This window comes from Cervus elaphus, chromosome 19, assembly GCF_910594005.1.
Source record: "Cervus elaphus chromosome 19, mCerEla1.1, whole genome shotgun sequence".
In the NCBI taxonomy this organism is placed as follows: Eukaryota; Metazoa; Chordata; class Mammalia; order Artiodactyla; family Cervidae; genus Cervus; species Cervus elaphus.
The window spans coordinates 32,110,408-32,132,211 of record NC_057833.1 but is presented as its reverse complement, the minus strand read 5'-3'; the positions used below and the strand labels follow the sequence as shown (position 1 = coordinate 32,132,211).

Genomic DNA, 21,804 nt, shown 5'->3' with positions numbered 1-21,804 from the left:
GTCCAGCTGATGTTCCCGAATTATACTGTGGTTGTGTGTAAGTCATTTAATCTCTCTGTGAGTCACTCTTTCTACTTACAAAATGGAGAGACCGCTCCACTGAGTTAGTCCTGCTGGGAAAAAAGGAGTTTGAAGAGCAAGCATTTCAACCCAGTGATATTTGTAGAACCGAAAGACTGAGGACTAGTAAGAATAGTAAGTTGCTCATGTTCTAATATATAGAACAAATGTTTAGGAAATAAAATATAAGATATTAGATACTACAAAATTCTAAAACACTTGAAACAAGACTAGGTAAGAGATTCAACTCTTAAATCCGAAATACTGACTTGAGGTACGTTTTTTTCCACTGAAGAAAAATTCAGAAGATTATTTATCAAACTTTGATGCGTAGAAAATACTTTCAAAAACCGTAGACAGTAAAGCACTAAAAAATGTTGTTGGGCTTGGTGACAAAAGAATATAAGTTTCTTTCATTCGAGTTTAAAAGAAATAATAATTACACAACACCTACCATAAGAACTTTTCTTCAATAGTTTAAAAAAAAGTCTTGGCGCATAAGACAGATAAGATAAAGCTACATTATTCCCAAATCAAATGATAATACAAGTATGAGACATGGGTAAGAATTTATAAAAATCATATGATGCATGATGCATACATTTGAAAAGACTTTCCCATCTCAGAGCTTCAAACTTGCTCCTCCTTTTCTCCAAAACCCTGTCTCTACTCCTCCTACACAGCAGTCAAAGTGAGTATCCCTCTGTGTGTTCTTTCTTCAAAGAAATCCTCCCTGACCACCTCCTTTCCTTTTTCTTCACGGAGTGTACCATATTTAAAATCATGCAGTTGTCCTTACAATTAGAGATACACCTCAACAAAGGACGGGGTTACATTCCAATAAACCCATCATAAATTGATTATATAAACTGAAAATGCACTTACAGGGAACTCTACTCAATACTCTGTAATGGCCTATATGGCCATTAAAAAAAAAAGTGGATATATGTATAACTGATTCACTTTACTATATACCTGAAACTAATACAACATTGTAAATCAACTGTACTCCAATAGAACTTTTTCAATAATTTTCAAATTTTAGGGTATTATGGACATTCATTCATATTTTTTAAAATAAAATAAGATTTTTATTTTAAAATACAAAAAAAAAGAAAATGCATTCATAATACCTAACCTACCAAACACTGAAGCTTAACCTAGCTTACCTTAAACATGCTCAGAACACTAACTTAGCCCACTGTTAGCTAAATCATCTAATTACTTAATGCCTAACTTGATAATAAAGTGTTGATTATCTACTGTAGCTACTGAATACTGTACTGAAAGTGCAGAACAGAAAGGCTATCTGGGTACAAAATGGTTGTGATGGTTGTTTACCCTCAGGGTCTTGTACCTGACCAGGAGTTGTGGCTGCTGCCTGCCCGACATCACAAGAGAGTATGTACCACCTGTCACTAGCCCAGGAAAACTAGCCAAAAGCAAAATGCAAAATTCAAAGTACAGTTTCTACTGAATACATAGCACTTTTGCACCATCGTCAAGTTTAAGTTGAATCATCTTAAATCAGGGACGGTCTACACTTAAAGGTCTATTTCCCCAAGTCGGGCTGGGCAGCAGGTCTTATTTACCATTGAACCCCCCACACCCAGCGCCCTGCTGAGCAGGGCAGAACCCACTCTTCATTGGCTGGATGAAAAAATGAAAACCTGACATGGACAACTGACCATAAATTTCCAAAGCCAGAAATAGTAAGAAAAGGTAAGATTTTAAGAATCAAGAGAGGAAGGAAAAGAATATTTTTATATACTTTTAATAACCACCATTAAGGACTTCCCTGATGGCTCAATGGTAAAGAATCCACCCGCAATGCCAGAGACACAGAAGATGTGGGTTCAATCCCTGGGTCAGGAAGATCCCCTGGGTGAGGAAATGGCAACCCATTGCAGTATTCTTGCCTGGAGAACTCCATGGATAGAGGAACCTGGTGGGCTACAGTCCATGGGGTCGCCGAGTTGAACTCAACTGAACACACAATCACCATTAAAATCATTAGCATTCAACTCCATGTGGGCACAAAAATCGCTCTGTGCTGTCCCTCGTGTGCTGTCTGTCCATCAGGTTGTCTTAGCACACGTGTGTCCTCTTCCATACCTGGACCAAGGTCGAAACCTACCTGCTCTGGGAAACACTACAGATTATTTCCTAATTTTAGCAGCTGCCCATGACCTACAGCTGCGGGTCTCTGTGGCTGCCTGTGCTAAGCACAGTTTCAGGAAGACAACGCCCAGAGACACAGCCCGTGTCCCTCCCTCGGCGAGGGAGAAAGCAGGCAGCCTGTACAGGCATGGTTAGGAGTTGCCCTAAATCAGTGCCTCCCAGTTACCTATGGTGAAGGGCCAGCTTGTTTGTTGATTTCAAATCATATAGATGAACTCCTTAAAAATACAATAAAAATAAATTATAGTTCACCCCCAAAGAACACGAGAGTTAGAGGCACCAACCTTCTGCACAATTGGAATTCCATGCGTAACTTTATGGTCAATCCTTTGAAGTCACAGTTCCTTCACAACCATGGTTTCAACCAACAGCAGATCATGTATTGGGTTTGCAAAAAGTTCATTTGGGTTTTTCCATAAGATGGTTTAGAAAAATCCAAATGAACATTTTGGTCAACCCAAATGACCAACTGTTCAGGTCAACAGTACTGTAATATGTATTTACTGAAAAAAATCCACATATAAGTGGACCTGTGCAGTTCACACTCATGTTGTTCAAGGGTCAGCTGTATTTGAAAAATGAAATGCCACTTATAAAAGATGACAAAGTCAAATTACTGCAATTTCTCAACGCTCATTCTCAATTTCCATACCTACCCCATTACACATCCATATTCAGCAGTCCAAGGACCAGCACCATCTACAAACCACATTTTAAGTAGCAAAAAATCTGAATTCTCTAAGAAACTCCACTCACTCACCATTGCCCACACAGATCAGTGAACCTCTCCTACCGTATCAATAGGGAGAGATGCGGCAGGTTTGCTATGAAGATTAACGATTATTGTGTTTTCAGTATAGAGGTTGCAGGTTTAAAAACAGAAGCCACTATTAATATGATAAATCCCTGTAGGAGGCTTTTCAGTTTACAAACCTCCTTATCTCATCCGATCCCCATAACACTTACAAGGGTTCTCAACCGCCTTCATGCGGGAAGTCACAGCACAAATACAGTGAGATGTCCCACAGTGGGTGAGGAAGGGCTTCCCTGGTACACACTGCCTGAGCAGGCACAGGAGACGCAGGCCAGTCTGTGTGCCCAGGTCTGCACGGGACACTTACGCTCTCTGGAACTCTGGGATGCTGAAGATGGCCTGCATCACGGAGCTGAGATAGCAGCTGTTGCCCAGGTTCTTGAGCCCTGTGTACCCTGGGCCGTACATGGGCTTCAGCTTCGTCCCCGTCTCCTGGATCACCTCCCACTCGCTGACCCGTGGCTTGATGTCGTTGTCCTGGAGCCCGTTCTCTGTCTGGGGCAAGATCAGTGAAGACATACAACTTTGATGATGACTCTCCTTCCAAGATCACATCCCACGAATTATTTCTAACAGCAGTAGATGTTTCTGCGTTTCCCCTCAATTAAACAGAGAAATAAACAATCTCATTAAAAGTGACTGAGATGGTGATGGTTGCACAAGGCAAATGGACTTTATGCCGCAGAGCTGTATGCTTAAAAATTGTTAAAATAAAATTAAAAAGAATTCATTTGAATCAGTTCTAATGAGATGGATGAAACTGGAGCCCATCATACAGAGTGAAGTAAGCCAGAAAGATAAAGACCAATACAGTATACTAACGCATATATATGGAATTTAGAAAGATGGTAACGATAACCCTATATGCAAAACAGAAAAAGAGACACAGATGTACAGAACAGAATTTTGGACTCTGTGGGAGAAGGCGAGGGTGGGATGTTTTGAGAGAACAGCATCGAAACATGTATATTATCTAGGGTGAAACAGATCACCAGCCCAGGCTGGATGCATGAGACAAGTGCTCGGGCCTGGTGCACTGGGAAGACCCAGAGGAATCGGGTGGAGAAGAAGGTGGGAGGAGGGATCCAGATGGGGAATACATGTAAATCCATGGCTGATTCATGTCAATGTATGACAAAAACCACTACAATATTGTAAAGTAATTAGCCTCCAACTAGTAAAAATAAATGGGGAAAGAAAAAAAAAAAAACTGTTAAAGTAGTAAGTTTTATGTTAGGCATAGCTTTCCATAATTTAATAAATGACCACATTTAAAAGATTTAACAGTCAAAGAGACAAAGACTAAGGGGAAAGAGGATAGGAGGAGGAAGAAAACAAACAGGAATCAAAAAAAAAAAAAAAAGAAGGCAGATACAACACAACAGACAAAAAGCAAGACAATTGGAGAGGAAAGTGGAATAAAACCACGAGGCTCGAGAGAAGCTCAACACAGGAGGGAGGTTTAAAGAAGAGCAGAGAAAACAAACTAAAAAAGTGACAAAAGTGAGAGAGAGGAGTTAGGAGGAGAACATGAGGAAAGGGAGATGGCCTGGGCTAAAGCAAACCACACATTTAACCAGCTCCTCATAGGGTCAAATATTACACAGTCACAACACCAGCCTGAAAACAATATAAAACGAGGCAGAGAGTTTCCATCAACAATAAATAATCTGCTGGTTTACTCTTTCCACACCCCCTCAGGAAGCTCTCCTCCCCTTCCTGAAATTAATTAAAGTGATGTTGGTCACAAATCGTTTTAAAGGTCATCTCCCCGTACCTTCTGCCTTTAGTCGACAAAAAATGATTCATGCAACTCTCCATCAAAGGAGACAGAAATTTTGCAAGTAAACTCCAACTAAAAATGGTACTTGATGAGGTGCCATGTTCATTATAAAATTTTAAAACTCTAAGTAAACTGATAACCAAGAGAAAATGCTAACTAAGTTTGAGAAGTAAATGCAAACATTAAAACCTAAAACCTATAAAATGAAGATGTATGTGATAGGAATTATATAAATAAACCAAACAGTTTCCCCGCAAGGTGGGAACAGACACAAAAGGAGACCTTTCTCACCCCATGCATATGAAGCATGTCAATTCCAAAATGTGCTAAGTGCTTGGCCAAATGAGGGTCCAAAACAGCTTCCTCTTCTTGGAAAGAATAAACATCTAGAAGATGAAAAGAAAATAAGCACTGAGATTTGCAATCAAGTTATTCAATATTCAACACGCACCCACCAAGCTCCTCCTACGCACTGAGCTTGGGATACATCAAAGAACAAACAAAAACCTCTTGTGAGTTTTCAACTGGGGGAAAGACAGATGATAAACAATAAATATAATCAATGGGTATTTTTGTAAATATATCTATATATCAATTCTTTTGACAGTTCAGAAAGAATTTTATAAAGGATTTCTGAAACAAGAGGACAGTGTCTAAAGCTAAAATAATTTAAAACTAGACAAATACAAATGCGTAACACTGACTGTTCTAACCCCAGTGGCACGATTATAAGTTCAGGAGGAGGGAAGCGGGAGGGAGGAAACGGTAACACTGCCTGCCGCCCGCAGGGGGAAGCGGTGAAGAACAGAGAAAACACAGGACCTCGGGCTGTCGGAATGGCTGGACTGTGGTGTGAGGTGCAGGACAAAACAAAATTCTGCCCATGGAACCCTCCACAGTCTCGGAGCTACCACCACATGACCTTCCACCTCCATCTGCCCCCTCATCCCCTCCTCCCCAGTGTCCACACCTCAGAGAGCTGGTGAGGGGTCTCTGAAGACTGCAGTGCACCCCAAACGTGCCCATCTCTTAGCACATGGAAGACGATGATGCGTCTGGTAACGTGGGGTAACTCAGGAGGCTGCACCCAGCCCAGGATCTGAGAGATCAGCATGTTGACAGCCTTGTCTGTAACCCACTCATGGGGCTCTGGTGTTGGGAAGCTGTGTGCTGAAGGGGACCTCTTCTCTCCTCAGGACCTTCATCTCCCACCTGACCACATAAGGCTTCAGCCAACTTCTCCAACTTCTCCAAGTGTGGGGTATGATTTCAAAGCAGAAGCAATGCCTGAAAGCTCATTAGAAACGCAGAATCTCGGGCTCCGGCCAGACATACTGAATGAGAATCTGCATTTTAATGAGATCCCCATGCACACAGTAAAGTTTGAGAAGCACTGTGTAGCGCTTTCAAAAGCTACCCAAACCACCGCCTTATCTGTCCTCACATGGCAGGGCAACAGGGAAGAGGGAAACGTTTTCAGGCCCATTTTGCACATGAGGAAACGAGACTTAGAAAAGTTAAATCATTTGTCTTAAACCCCACATGTGACCCAAACCCAGGTAGTCTGACTCCTGGCCCAGTCCTTTCTACTTAGATCTCTTAGGAGACCTAGACTCAGTGAGGCACCATCCGAGGCCCTTAACAGGAATGGAGAGTCAAAAAACACAATTTTGGGACTTCGCTGGTGGCCCGGTGGTTAAGACTCTGCACTTCCGATGCCAGGGCCACAGGTTCAATACCTGGCTGAGGAACTAGGATCCCACGTGGTTTAGCCAAAAAACAAAAACAAAATAAAAAACAAACAAAAAAACCACAATTTCTTCACTCTAAAATTGGAAAAACAAAATGTGAAAATAGATAAAAAGATATTATTCTTTACAGCAGCAAAAGATAAGATTGTTCAAGGAGTTTCCTGCTCTCTGGAACAATACCAGGAGGAGAAAACAATGTGATATATAGGAACTACGGTCACACTCTGACCCAATCCCAGATACATGGAGACTCACTGCCACCCAAAAAAAGTCAAGTCTTTTTATTATTAACAAACTAAACATTGTATAGCTTTCTCTTCTATCCCTCTTCCCCTAGGCACCCATTTCAACTTGGATATGGATAGAAGCCTTCATCTATATTCTTTTCTAAATACAATTCAGTGCACTCAAAAGTAAAAGCAAAAGATAAAATCCCCGGGCCAATTAAGAAAAAACTTCCCAAATGTTTAAATACTAAAAAAAAACAAAATTCCTTGAAATAATAACTTGAAACAACTGTATCAACTATATTTTCAATCTACAACACGTGACAGTAAAGTACCACTCAAATACTGGATAGAAGGTAGAAATGACACTTCTCATGCACTTTAAATTTGGTTATTAATTAAACTAGTGAGAATTTCTAGTTGAACAAAGAATGTTCAAACTACCGCAAAACTGCTCTCATCTCACATGCTAGCAAAGTAATGCTCAAAATTCTCTAAGCTAGGCTTCAACAGTAGGTGAACTGAGAATTTCCAGATGTTCAAGCTGGATTTAGATAAGGCAGAGGAATCAGAGATCAAAATTCCAACATCCTTTGGATCACGGAAAAGCAAAAGAGTTCCAGAAAAACATCTATTTCTGCTTCATTGACTATGCCAAAGCCTTTGACTGTGTGGATCACAACAAACCGTGAAAAATTCTTAAAGAGATGGGAATACCAAACCACCTGACCTACCTCCTAGGGCTTCCCTGATAGTTCAATTGGTAGAGAATCCGCCTGCAATGCAGGAGACCCTGGTTCAATTCTTGGGTTGGGAAGATCCCCTGGAGAAGGGAAAGGTTACCCACTCCAGTATTCTGGCCTGGAGAATTCTAGAGACTGTATAGTGCATGGGGTCACAAAGAGTCGGACACAACTGAGCGGCTTTCACTCTCACTTTACCTGCTTCCTGAGAACCCTGTATGCAGGTCAAGAAGCAACAGTTAGAACCAGACATGGAACAACAGACTGGTTCCAAATTGGGAAAGGAGGACGTCAAGGCTGTATATTGTCACCCTGCTTATTTAATTTATATGCAGAGTACATCAGGCGAAATACTGGGCTGGATGAAGCACAAACTGGAATCAAGATTGCTGGGAGAAATATCAATAACCTCAGATATGCAGATGACACCACCCTTATGGCAGAAAGCAAAGAGGAACTAAAGAGACTCTTGATGAAAGTGAAAGAGAAGAGTGAAAAGGCTGGCTTGAAACTCAACATTCAAAAAATGAAGATCATGGCATCTGGTCCCAACATTTCGCGGCAAACAGATGGGGAAACAATGGAAACAGTGACAGACTTTATTTTCGTGAGCTTCAAAATCACTGCAGATGGTGACTGCAGCCAAGAAATTAAATGACGCTTGCTCCTTGGAAGAAAAGTTATGGCAAACCTAGACAGCATATTAAAAACAGAGATATTACTTTGCCAACAAAGGCTCCTATAGTCAAAGCCATGGTTTTTCTAGTAATCATGTACGGATGTGAGAGTTGGACCATAAGGAAAGCTGAGCACTGAAGAATATCAATTCTTTTGAACTGTGGTGTTGGAGAAGACTCTTGAGAGCCCTTTGGACTTGCAAGGAGATCCAACCAGTCCATCCTAAAGGAAATCAGTCCATCCTAAAGGAAATCATCCTAAAGGAAATCATTGGAAGGACTGATGGTGAAGCTCCAATACTTTGGTCACCTGATGCAAAGAGCTGACTCATTAGAAAAGACCCTGATGCTGGGAAAGACTGAAGGCAGGAGCAAAAAGTGACGACAGAGGACAAGATGGTTTGATGGCATCACCAACTCAAGGGACATGAGTTTGAGCAAGCTCTGGGAGATGGTGAAGGACAGGTAAGCCCGACGTGCTGTAGTCCATGGGGTTGCAAAGAGTCAGACATGACTGAGCGACTGAACAAGTGAGATAGTTTTGAAGACTTAAAGACTTTAAGCCTCTCCTTATCAGGGCCCCAAGAGAAAATTATAAGATTGATAGAAATGTACCATTGGCACTGGTCTAAGATTTTGAAATAAGTGAAAATCACATAAAATTCTATGGTTCTTAAGCTATTAGCCTCCTGCCTGTGTGAGAAATTAACATATGCTATCTCTAGTCATTAACTACCCCCAAAATATGACATGATTTAGTCAGAGACAACAGTTACTTCTTACCCCAATGACAAAAACAGTTTAGTGAGTAACACATAAGAAATCTAAAAATGAACTGTGATCCTTAAACTTGGCAACCATGAAGAATTTATAAGTGACATGTAGTCATAGAAAAAATATTTGAAGTAGAGTTGGGGACTGAAAATCCTTACACATTTTTCAATAGGAAATTTACTTTATCTCCATCTTCAGCTTAGCAAACTCAAGTCTTAACTCAGAAACTACTGCAGCAAATAAGCACGGCCTGACAAGTATTACTCTCCCCAACTCCAACCTTGACTTAAAAACTAGAAGCTAAGAAACAGGAAGTTCACAGAAAGATCCTCCTAGGAATAGCCTAAGCAGAGTTTCATGAGTAACTACACTTACTTTAGAAGTAAACCAGTCATTGTTTCAAGTTAAATGACAAATGAAGCCATGGAGAGCATAGAGACGTCCATAGAAGGGAAAAGATTTAAGAAAAGATTTACTGAATCAAAATGACAGAAAGAAGATCTCTGGCTGCCTAGGAATAAAAAATTTTACTAAGAAAGATCTCAAAGGAATTTTGTGAGGACATGGAAATGTTCACTGTCTTTATAGTGAAGGTAATAATAATTAGGGAGCTATATATTTTAAAAATTCATTACCTAAAATTTTAAAAGGTTCCACTTATTATATGTAACTTTTACTTCAATCTGCAACCCAGCCTTGACCCATATGAGTCAATGAATGAATAAAGATAATATTTAAAGGAAAAAAAAATTTTCCAGCATGAATTGATGTGATAAGCACGTTAGAAAATAGTATGTGCATTCAGGAAACTATAATCAATATCGAGTGATAAACCATAATGGAAAAGAATAAGTATATGTATATATATATGTACAACTGAATCAAAAATTCTGCTATACAGCAGAAATTAACACAACTTTGTAAATCAACTATACTTCAATAAAAATTTTTTTAAACTAAAAAATAAAATAGTATGTCTATTAAGTTTCAAAACTAATGAAGGAAATCTTATACAGATGGAGGCTAAGACTGAGACCAAGACTGAGAATCTATAAGGAATTATATAAAAGTGGTAATAATTTCTTCTCTAATGAGGTTTCTTTTGTTTTTTGTTTTTCTATTAATGTTTTTCCAAATTTACTATATTTTGATTGAAAAAATGTTTTACAACTAATTGCCAAAGATTACAAATATTACAAATATTTCTATAGGATGGTATGCTATTTCTATAGGAAGTAGCATACCACTAGTCATCCTTGTTCACTCATATGGATTCACTGACTCGTTCATTCATTCACTGTAGTCAACAAATAAATACTGAATACCAAATATGTACAGATACTGAGGATACAATAAGAAATTAGATAAATGAGGCCCCTGCCCTCATAAGTTGAAACGTTACTATTCCAAACAGTCTTATAAGAATGCTGGTTTGTATAATGGACCTCCACAGATGTCTTCTTGGCTGTGGTTTGCTCATGTGACTTTCAGCTCTCTTTCTTAGCCCCAGAAAGTGGCAGAAGTCCAGATCTTGCCTGAAGATCCCCACACAGGAAAGAAGAAGGAGAGAGAGGTAAAGATGTACTTCAACGAGCTCTGGTGTTTTAGAAAAACTAATGAAACCATAGTAGCTGGCTTCACTGCTCTGTTCTCACAGCTCAAATGGAGAGAAAAACAGAACTGCTGGTCAAACACCAAGTCATAAGCCACAGAGGAAAGGTTCTCTCCAGAATAAGTGTGATCTGTTCACCCAAACTGTCTCTCTTCACCATGAGTTTATATTTGCACCCATGGAACCCTTCCACAGACAGGAAAAGAAGAGAAGCAAGAGAATGCTCCAACAATTGATCTAGAAAGTCAAACACAAAATGAATGAGGTCAGAGGTGTGTACTATCACTTTAGACAGCATAAATCCCAGACCAAACAGAATCTAGAGTGTGGTCAGGAATGGAAAGCAAGAAAGAGGAAAAAGATGTCAGTAAAAGAGACATGAAGAAGGAAAAGAAAAAAAGATAAATCAGAGGAACAAACTTGATTGGTGTGTCTGTCTTCCTCCATCTGTTTACTCCACAAGTACTGACACCCACTATGCGTGAGGGACTTTGCTGGATGCTAGAGATATGATAGTGAACAACATTGTCGTTCAGGGTCTGCTGTCTTGTGAAAAGTGCCATGGTGGAGCAGCAAAGAAGCACATCAGAGGGGTACAAGCCAGGTCAAAACTAAAATGAAGCAGTCAATCCTTGATTCCAAACCCTTGGACTGATGCCCAGGTTGGTGGTGAAGATGACCAAGTAAGAAAAACCACCTTGAGATGCTGCTGAGCTGGGCAGAGTCAGTGGGATAGGTGATTTCACAGCTGCCAGATAGGAACAGAATGATGGGACAAAATGGACGATTAAACAGTTAGTCCCATTGGGGGATTGTAAGTAAAAAATATGGGAGATCCTTGTAAGTTAATGATTACTCAAGAAAGCAGGTTTGCTTAACCACAAAACCAAGCAGGCTTGCTTACCAAAAAACCCATGCAACAGAAGCAAGGGACATGCCCCAAAACAGTAAAACAATGGTGGCATGAGACCCAAAATCCTGCCCAGTGAACTCAGTAAATTAATGATCCCTAGAACAAGTTCTGTGCACACACACAAAAATAATTATTTATGGAAAGGTGACTTTTCAAAATGAAAAACCCTCATTGTACTAAAACTTGAAAATATTTTTCCAAAATTCTATATGGCAATCCTGGCCTAACCACACAGGGACAAGTAAGCTTCCTGGTCCTACCTTGGAACTGATGATGGAAATGTGACATCTATTCAAGAAAGACAAAGAAGGTCTTCTCCCCCTCCCCACTTTTCCTTTGATTATAAAACTGCAGCCTACTAAGTTCTCAGGACATGGCACTTCTCTCCCACCTGCTTGTAAGTTTCACAAGCATCCTACTCTAATAAATCACTTCTTATCTGCCACTTTGCTCTCACTGAATTCTCCTCTGCATGGAGACAGAAAGGACTATGGTACCAGTGCTCTTCGGAGCGCCCCCCTCAAAATGACACTGATTCGTTTCACCGTGGGCATCTCAGAAGACCCTCCTGCAATCACCAAGGCTTTGAGGCTTCTTCTTAGGTAAACTAACTTCCAAGAAGAAAGAAAAAAACACCCTCACCTGCCCCCAACCTTTTTCATTCCCTTCCCACCAACCTCAACCTCGATCTGCCAAAGAACGTCTCCTCCCACAGAGGAGAGCTCTTCGTTTGTTTGTATGGTGATCTGTTTCTTATTTTGATTGCTGCCGTACCCATGGAACCAGAGTGGAATTTGATAGGGGGCCCACTTTTATTACCCAGCCACCACAATGGCCATGACTGGGGGATCAAGGCTTCCTGGAAGAACTAATTCTAGACTGAGATGTCAAGATGAGTAGGAGTTTCTCACTGAACAGGTATATCCTTGTTGGGGAGAAGGAAACCAGGGTGATTGGATCATACCACCATTAAATATCTGAGTTCACAACCTGCTTGGATTCCATGTTCACTAAGCAATAGTCTAAATATAATTCAGCTTCCCACAGGGAAGGAATGTACTGGTCAAGTTGACATAAACATCCTACTTACAGACAGTTGTGGTTCTCATTAGAAATGAAAAAATAAACTCCCTGACTTAGAGACTCTGGCTCTTGTGAGTTGAGCTAGCCCCTCAGTAAGCCTATCGAGTGTGGAAGCTAGGCTGTCAACAGGAGTCCCTTCATAAGGAGGCGGCCACCCTGCCCCGGACAGAGGGAACCCTGCCCTCCTGGGCCTCAACATCCACAAAGCCCATCATCAGACATTTGAAGAAACTTCACGTTTTCGTTAATTTATTTGGCTTTTATAAGTAAACATTAAGCTACACCTAGCAATCTATTAAACAGATTTAAAAGAAACAAAAATAGAATTGATATCTCCCATAAACTATCTTGGGCAAACTTCAGGAGATAGTGGAGGACAGGGAAGCCTGACGTGCTACAATCCAGAGGGTTGCAAATAGTTGGACACAACTTGGCAACTGAACGGCAGCAGCAACAACAACAAATAAACTAATATGACAATTAGACTGAAAATAATTACTTGCATTAAAACCAACTCTGCATAAGATAAACAGGAATCAAATCCTGATCTATTTTCAAAAATTGAACATTATCTCAGCTAAGTGAATTCAAGAACCTTCATCATAGCTGATGTTTCACATTGTTTTTGACAATGTTTTATGTTTTCTATGCTTGAAAAGTAGCATTTATTCAAATACTCTCAATTACGTGATAAGGAAAATCTTGAAAGGTCACCCTCCCCTACAAGAAAAACAAAGCTTAACTATGGCAGATAATTGGTTAATATTCTTAATGGTTAAGAAATTTTTAAAAGCCAGTAAGGAAAACACCTACACATACACCTACTAGAAAATCGGCCTAAGAAAGTCACATAAAGAACTACAAATAGCCAAGAATACTATGAAAAAGTTCAGCCTCACTATAAAGCAAATTAAAACAAGATAACAGATTAGCCAAGGTTTTTAAATATTCTGAATATGAAAAGTTGTCAAAGATTTGTTGGAATGGGTATTCTCATACATTTCTGGTGGGCATATGAATTACCACAGTTGTCTAAGAGAGAAACTCAGCAACTGAAAATTAAATTTAAAGGTTCAATTCTTTGTTCACAGGAATCTGTCCTAAAACAAATCATTAGACAAACACCCAAAGACCTGCATATATACAAAGATGTTCATCAGAAAAGCAAAATTGTAACATCTCACAGGGGAACAAGAATAATTGATGCTTTTGAACTGTGGTGTTGGAGAAGACTCTTGAGAGTCCCATGGACTGCAAGGAGATCCAAACAGTCCACCCTAAGTCTCCTGTCTCAAATTAAAGGAAAGAAACTTTAGATGAACTCTAAATCACAGTTTGAAAATAAGTTTCATGCTTAGGGAAAAAAAAGGCTTCTGGAAAATTAAAGATGCTTAGAGAATAGAATTAATCTTTGCCTTTATTATTAGCATATATTTAAATAGAATACAATTATTTAAATACTTAAAGATTAATTGGTTCATTTAACCAAAGTATCCATGCCTAGTATAAGATTTTGTATGGAACTCAAAGATGACAAAGCTCAACTGAAATTTTAGAACAAAGTTCCATACATAAATAATTTTAGTTTTGAACAGGATGTTCTGAGAGCTGCACTTCTAATAACTGGTCTCAAAGCACTACATGATATAATTTCAGCATAAAAAGAATGAAATATTGCCATCTGCAGCGACATGGGTGGACCTAGAGATTACCATACCAAGTAAAGTAAGCCAGAAAGAGAAAGACAAATATCACATATCATTGCATGTGGGATCTAAAAAGATGATACAAATGAACTTATTTCCAAACAGAAACAGACTCACAGACACAGACAACAAATGTATGGTTACCAAAGTTTGCTTTGGTTAGAATGCCTATGTTATGAACCCTTCTCTCTGGAGCCCTACAAGGACAGTGATGGTTACTACGTACACCAGTCATTCAACAGAACAATGTCACCCCAAATCCAACTGGCAGGCTACAGTCCATGGGGTGGCAAACAGACACGACTAAAAACAACAACAACAACAAACAAAATTCAGTCAGAGAAAGATAACAGAGAAGAAAAGACAAATGTCTACACTTGTCCTTTAAAAAAAAATCCTCTTACCTTAAAGTAGAGAAGAAATAGAGACTTAACACCTGGACAGTTGGAGAAGACTAACCTGAGTGTGGATCCAGGTCGGTGCTTCATAAATGTCAGTGACACCGAGATGATGGGTTCTTATGGCCACAGCTCAGTATTTAATTTTCTCATTATCTATCCTGATACAAATTATCTGTTCCTTCACCCAACAGTGGAAGGAATTAACTGTCCAAACATGGCTAAAAGCTAATGTACAGTGTGGGAGCCCAAAGAGGACCAGTTCTGAAGCTGACAGTATAAGTAGGAACCGCTTCTAACCCTTTGTTGTACTGGACACAGTCACTGCCCACTGATGTCAAGGGGTCTGAACACCCAGCATCTTGAACAACCATCTACTCCATAGTGACACTAATCCCCCTAATGGACTCTAGACCCTACTAGTCTAATGGTGAGTTTGATTAAGCACATTTACTTCACAAGTCCTGAGTCCTCCTGTCCTCTTTGTTTTTTGGTCGCTCAGTCGTGTCCGACTCTCTTGTGACCCCGTGGAGTGGAGCCCACCAGGCTCCTCTGTCCGTGGGATTTCCCAGGCAAGAATACTGGAGCGGGTTGCCATGTCCTTCTCCAGGGGATCTTCCTGACCCAGTGATCGAACCTGCGTCTCCTATACTGGCAGGTTGATTCTCTCCCGCTGAGCCATTAGCCAAGGGATATACAGAAAGATACAAAAGCAAAAAACTTTTACCAGGTTTTGTGGGCACTAGGCTAAATGCTTATGCACCTTGACAAACCTATGAGGGAGGTGCCATGATTATCCTCAAGATGAGGAACTGGAGGCTGACCCAAGATCTCACAGCTAATAAAAGGATTCACGCCTGGGCTGTCGTAGTCCCGAGCTTATGCCCTCCAACCCCAGAGATGAAGACACCAGTTAATCCGAGAGGGAGCCACTGCAGGTGCCCGGGTTGGTAAAGTCACACTCACCGGCCCCATCCGGAGTGATGGTCCCCAGTTTCACAGCGAGAGGGTAGCCTGTGTCTCTGTAATGCTCCAACGCATGCCCGTTGCCCCCGGAGCTGTCAAAGAACCACTTCCCACACAGCATGGAGCCATCGGTCAGGTTCAACCAGAGGTTCTCCCGAAGGTCGCACCTGGCACACTTCCAGCCACTGCGAAGTCATCAGAGGACAGTGAGCACAGTCACAGCACAAGGCGTGATGAGAAAACTAACATCCAAGAAGACGGGGTGCTTCAAGTTGGGGGGGATGCAGGGTCACAGGAGATGGTCAGTGAAATAACAGAGACCCATTCCAGAGCAGAAGGGGCACTCACACGGGGGGCCAGGTCCTCCAAGAGAGCTCTTTTACCTTAGAAAACTAACACAGAATCTGAGGGTAGGAAGAGAGGTCATTTCCTTAAAATTCCTTACATGAGAGACAGCAAAGCCTGAGTGAGTTTAAATTATGAAAGATCCCATGTGTATAAACAGCTGAGGTTCTGAAGCATTAACCGCTAGTAGTAATGCTTCACTACTAGTTTAAACAAAACCCTACCACACTGGCAATCTAAGTAGACAGGTAAACACTTTGCTGTTGTTGTTGTTATTCAGTCTCTAGGTTGTGGCCAACGCTTTGTGACCTCATGGGTGTAGCATGCCCGGCTCCTTTGTCCACCACTATCTCTCCCGGAGTTTGCTCAAATTTATGTCCATTGAGTTGGTAATGCTATCTAACCATCTCATCCTCTGTGCCCCCACTCTCCTTTTGCCTTCAATCAATCCCAGCATCAGGGTCTTTTCCAATGAATCAGCTCTTTGCATTAGGTGGCCAAAGTATTGGAGCTTCAGCATCAGTCCTTCCAATGAATATTCAGGGTTAATTTCTTTGAGGATTGACTGCATTGATCTCCTTGCAGTCCAAAGGACTCTCAAGGATCTTCTCCAGTACCACAGGTTGAAAGCATCAATTCTTTGACGCTCAGCCTTCTTTATGATCCAAGTCTCACATCTGTACACGATTATAGCTTTTACTATATGGACATTTGTTGGCAAAGTGATGTCTTTACTTTTTAATATGCTGTCTAGGTTTGCCATAACTTTTCTTCCAAGGAGCAAGTCTTTTAATTTCATGGCTGCAGTCACCATCTGCAGATTTTGGAGCCCAAGAAAAGAAAATGTCACTGCTTCCACTTTTTCCCCATCTATTTGCCATGAAGTGATGGGACCAGATGCCATGATCTTAGTTTGTTTGATGTTGTTTCACACCAGTTTTTTCACCTTCTTCTTTCACCCTCTTCAAGAGGCTAAGTTCCTCTTTGCTGTCTGCCATAAGGGTGGTGTCATCTGCATATCTGAGGTTATTGATATTTCACCCGGCAATCTTGATTCCAGCCTGTGCTTCATCCAGTCCAGCATTTCGCATGATGTACTCTGCATACAAGTTAAATAGGTAGGATGACAATATACAGCCTTGACGTACTCCTTTCCCTATTTGGAACCAGTCCATTGTTCCATGTCCAGTTCTAACTGTTGCTTTGTGACCTGAGGTACAGATTTCTCAGGAGGCAGGTAAGGTGGTCTGGTATTCCCATCTCTTTAAGAATTTTCCACAGTTCGTTGTGATCCACACGGTCAAAGGTTTTCGTGAAGTCAATGAAGCAGATGTTTTCTGGAACTCTCTTGCTTTTTTCTATGATCCAATGGATGTTGGCAATTTGATCTCTGGTTACTCTGCCTCTTCAAAATCTAGCTTGTACATCTGGAGGTTCTTGGTTCATGTACTACTGAAGCCTAGCTTGAAGGATTTTGAGCATAACCTTGCTAGCATGTGAAATGAGCACAACTGTAGAGTAGTTTAAACATACTTTAGCATTGCCTTTCTTTGGGATTGGAATGAAAACTGACTTTTTCCAGTCCTGTGGCCATTGCTGAGTTTTCCAAATTTGCTGGCATATTGAGTGCAGCACTTTAACAGCATCATCTCTTAGGATTTGAAATAGCTGAGCTGAAATTCTGTCACCTCCACTAGTTTCATTCCTAATAATGCTTCCTAAGGCCCACTTGACTTCATACTCCAGGATGTCTGGCTCCAGGTGAGTGACCACATCATTGTGATGATTCAAGTCATTAAGACCTTTTTTGTATTCTTCTTCTGTGTATTCTTGCTATCTCTTCTTAATCTCTTCTGCTTCTGTTAGGTCCTTACTGTTTCTGTCCTTTATCGTGTCCATCCTTGCATGAAATGTTCCCTGGATCTCTCCAAATCTCTTGAAGAGATCTCTAGTGTTTCCCTGTCTACTGTTTTCCTCTTTCTTTGCATTAACAACTTCAGTGAAGGTTAAATGTCAGGTATGGGGCAAGGGCTTTACAGAAGTCTTACCATGCAATTCTAATACACACTCTTCAGCATTATTACCATCCCCACTATCAAAGAGAACAACAGACCCAGAGGTATGGAGCCTTCCCTAAGACCACACAGAGCAGAAGGTAGCACAGCCAGGGTCCAACCATTCTGAACACATCCTGAATCCACCTGCTCTTTCCCTCTAGCTCCTGCCTCTGGAAACACACCTGCCTCCGATTACAGGAGGTGCCAGTGAAGCCTAAAGAGCATTCCAGCCAAAACCTGATAACCAAAGACTGTTGTAAGTCTTTGTAGCTGGGTCCCCCTGCTGCTAAATCACTTCAGTTGTGGCCGACTCTGTGCGACCCCATAGACGGCAGCCCACCAGGCTCCCCCGTCCCTGGAATTCTCCTGGCAAGAACACTAGAGTGGGTTGCCATTTCCTTCTCCAATGCATGAAAGTGGAAAGTGAAAAGTGCAAGTGAAGTCACTCAGTCACCTCCGACTCTTAGCGACCCCATCGACTACAGCCCACCAGGCTCCTCCGTCCATGGGATTTTCCAGGCAGGAGTACTGGAGTGGGTTGCTACTGCCTTCTCCATGGGTCCCCCTAGAGGTAGACAAAGATCTGAATGCAAATGGCTTGTCCAGGAGGTGATCCCAGGAAGCATCCTAGGGGAGTTGAGGGAAGACAGACTGAAAGGGTAGGCAGCCAGGCCGGAGACTGTCAACAAGCAGATGACCCCCTGGGCCAGTGAGGCTCAGTCCAGCTGTGGAACTCCAGGAGACGGTTACCCCACTTGAGGGTGGGGGTCTAGGTATTCATCCTTCCACTCCACAGACCCTGGGTGGGGGCCGTTCCAGGAGGACAGGAGGGAGCATGACTTCACAGCGTTTCTGATTGTCCCATGTACCAGCCTACCCGGCTCTGGCATATAGAGAAAGCCCCTGAGAAAGAGCTGCAGGTGTCTGCAATCAGATGCCTTAGGGTGGGGATGACTGGGCTCTAGGGTAGAGACTGTCCACAGTCAGCATCTACTACAAAGGTATAGATAATTCCAAAGAGATTTTTGAGCTTATTTTTATAAAAGACAACTGATAAGAACATATATAACTGCTAATTCAGTGAAGAGGTAGAAAAAGAAATAATCCTTTGGCCAGTTTTAGGCAGTAAAGTTCCATTTTGCTGACTCTCACCTTGGAGGAATTCTGACTCCATTGTCCAACTGGGTGAGGTTATTGGCATATTTCGACACTGGCAATTCATTCTCCCATGTATCTGGGTCCTGCTTTCTGTATGGAGATTTTGAGCTGAGAACTGCATCACAAGCAATTGTTACCTACAAGACAAATGCAGATATAATACATAAAACAGTTTGAGAACAGCAACTTTTGTAAAATGAATCTTAAAGTTTATTAATAAATACAACTTAAGTCAAGAAAATTCAAACAGCTTAGTTACCACGAGAGCAAGATGTTAGTTTCCTGACTGTAGCACCTTCCCCCTGGGTCTAGCTAGGTTTTGTCCTGGCCTGGAATTTGCAGTATTAACAATGACACAAGATAGCAAAGAACCAAATCCAGTTTGTAAATTCAAGCATAAAAGTCAGACTTAACAATTTCTGTCTCTTAGCAAGTGGAGTAGAAAGTATACGGTGAACAATTTACAAGGGTGAAATTAGCAACAGGAATACCTAGGATTTACCCAAGTGGTATATTTTACTCCTAACAAATATACACCAAGATATCCAATATCCTTAACTCATCACACAATGACATGTGGTCAAGGGCACTTGAATGGAATGAAAGCAGCATGGCTCCATTTCCTAATCTGGTGCAAATGTGAACTTGGATGGGGACACGCCTAGATGTCTCTGTGCCAGACCAGCCATTATGAGCAAATCTGTGATGTCCGGCTTGGCACCAACTAACCACCAGGGAGGGCAGACTCTCTTCTTTCTCCCAAACCCTGTTGATCCTGAACACAGGCCTCTCACAACTATTCACTGTTTGCTTAATGCTGTAAGCTATTTCTAGCTCTCTTTAAAAGCATATTCTGATGAGAATGTTCAATGGCACAGCCACTTTGGAAAATAATTTGGCAGGTCCTCAAATGGTTAAATAGAACTACCATATGACCCTGCAATTCCATTCCGAGGTATACACTCAAGGTATTAATAAATAAAAATAGAGGTCTACACAAAAACTTATCCACAAATGTTCACAGAAGCATTATTTATAACAGCCAAAAGTAGAAACAACCCAAACGCCCATTAATGATAAATGGATAAAGTATTATATTTTGACATAAGAACTGTTATCAGCAATAAAAAAGAATGAAGTACCGATACATGCTACAACCTAGATGGACCTTGAAAATGTATGCTAAGTTAAAAAAAGTCAGCCACAAAGAACTATGATTCCTTTTATATGGAATGTACAAAATAGGCAAATCCATAAAGAGAGAAAGCAGATTAGTGATAGCCAGAGGCTAGGGGGATAAGAGGCAGAGGGGTAGGTGATGGCTGTGGGGTAATAAAAATATTCTAAAATGAGATAGTCGTGATGGATGCCCAATTCTGAATATAATAAAAGCCACTGGATATAATAAAAGCCACTGAATATAATAAAAGCCAATTTTTTAACAAAAATGTATATTCTATATCATTCTCCTCCTGCACAATTAGCTGAACTTCATACAGAATGCTTTCCTCTGGGTAGCACCGACAACTGACCCCAGAACAGATTAACAGACATACTCTATGGTTCCCTGCGGGCTCACTTGGTTAAGAATCCACCCGCAGTGTAGGATACCAGGGTTTGATCCCTGGATCAGGAAGATGCCCTGGAGAAGGGAATGGCCAGGCACTTTGGTATTCTTGCCTGGGAAATCCCATGGACAGAGGAACCTGGTAGGCTACAGTCTATGGGGTCACAAAGAGTCAGACACGACTTAGTGACTAAACCACCATCACCACCAAATGGGAAAGAAATCTAAAGAGTGGAGATAAATATATATATATATATATACACACACACACACACACAAAGACACACACATACAACTGATTCACTTCATTGTACAACAGAAACTAATACATTGTAAAATAACTATACTCCAATAAAAACATAAAATAAACAACTACAAGGAAAAAAAAGAGATAATAGAGGTCTCAGCTGCCATCCCACACCCACCCAGGCCATGAGCAATTCCTATCAGTCCTACATCCAAAATCTATTTGCAATCTACCTCTTCTTAATTTCGGTCACACCCATCTTAGTCCCAACCATCATTCCAGCACACAACAGCTGCCTTAAGGTCTTCTTTCTCCCACTCTTGCTCCCTCTTCTCTGCCCAGTAGGCAGTGATCTGCCGTGAACATTAGAGCCCGCCCTTCTCCAGCTTTTAAAACTTTCTGAGGATATACTGAACACTGCTAATTGACACCAGTGAGCTAGGCATGGTCAGAAGGAAAAGGCTCCTGCCCTCAGAAAGCTTATATTCCATTACAAAAAAAAAAAAAAAAAAGCTTATACTCCATTACAGATCAGACAATCAGGCATTCATAAATATATTTAAACCTCTCCTTTTTTTGTGGGAGGGGGATTGTTTATTTGATAGAAGTTTTTGTCATAATTTATTTACGATGTTACATTAGTTTCAGGTGCACAACATAGTAATCTGATATTTTGTAATATATACTCTATTTAAAGTTATTATAAAATAACTGGTTATATTCCCTGTGCTGTACCTTATAT

At 41.0% G+C, this 21,804-nt stretch overlaps 1 protein-coding gene across 2 annotated transcripts in view; it reads right to left on the bottom strand.

Moving 5' to 3' along the window:
- The window catches only part of USP13 (ubiquitin specific peptidase 13), a 130,571-nt gene that overhangs the window by 62,626 nt on the left and 46,141 nt on the right, over positions 1 to 21,804 (bottom strand). For both annotated transcript variants that reach the window (XM_043873797.1, XM_043873798.1), the window contains 4 exons: positions 19,243 to 19,385; positions 15,689 to 15,873; positions 5,130 to 5,224; positions 3,363 to 3,550 (listed from right to left, as the gene is read on the bottom strand). In XM_043873797.1, the coding sequence (XP_043729732.1) occupies positions 3,363 to 3,550; positions 5,130 to 5,224; positions 15,689 to 15,873; positions 19,243 to 19,385 (611 nt within the window). The remainder of the gene's footprint in view (positions 1 to 3,362; positions 3,551 to 5,129; positions 5,225 to 15,688; positions 15,874 to 19,242; positions 19,386 to 21,804) is intronic.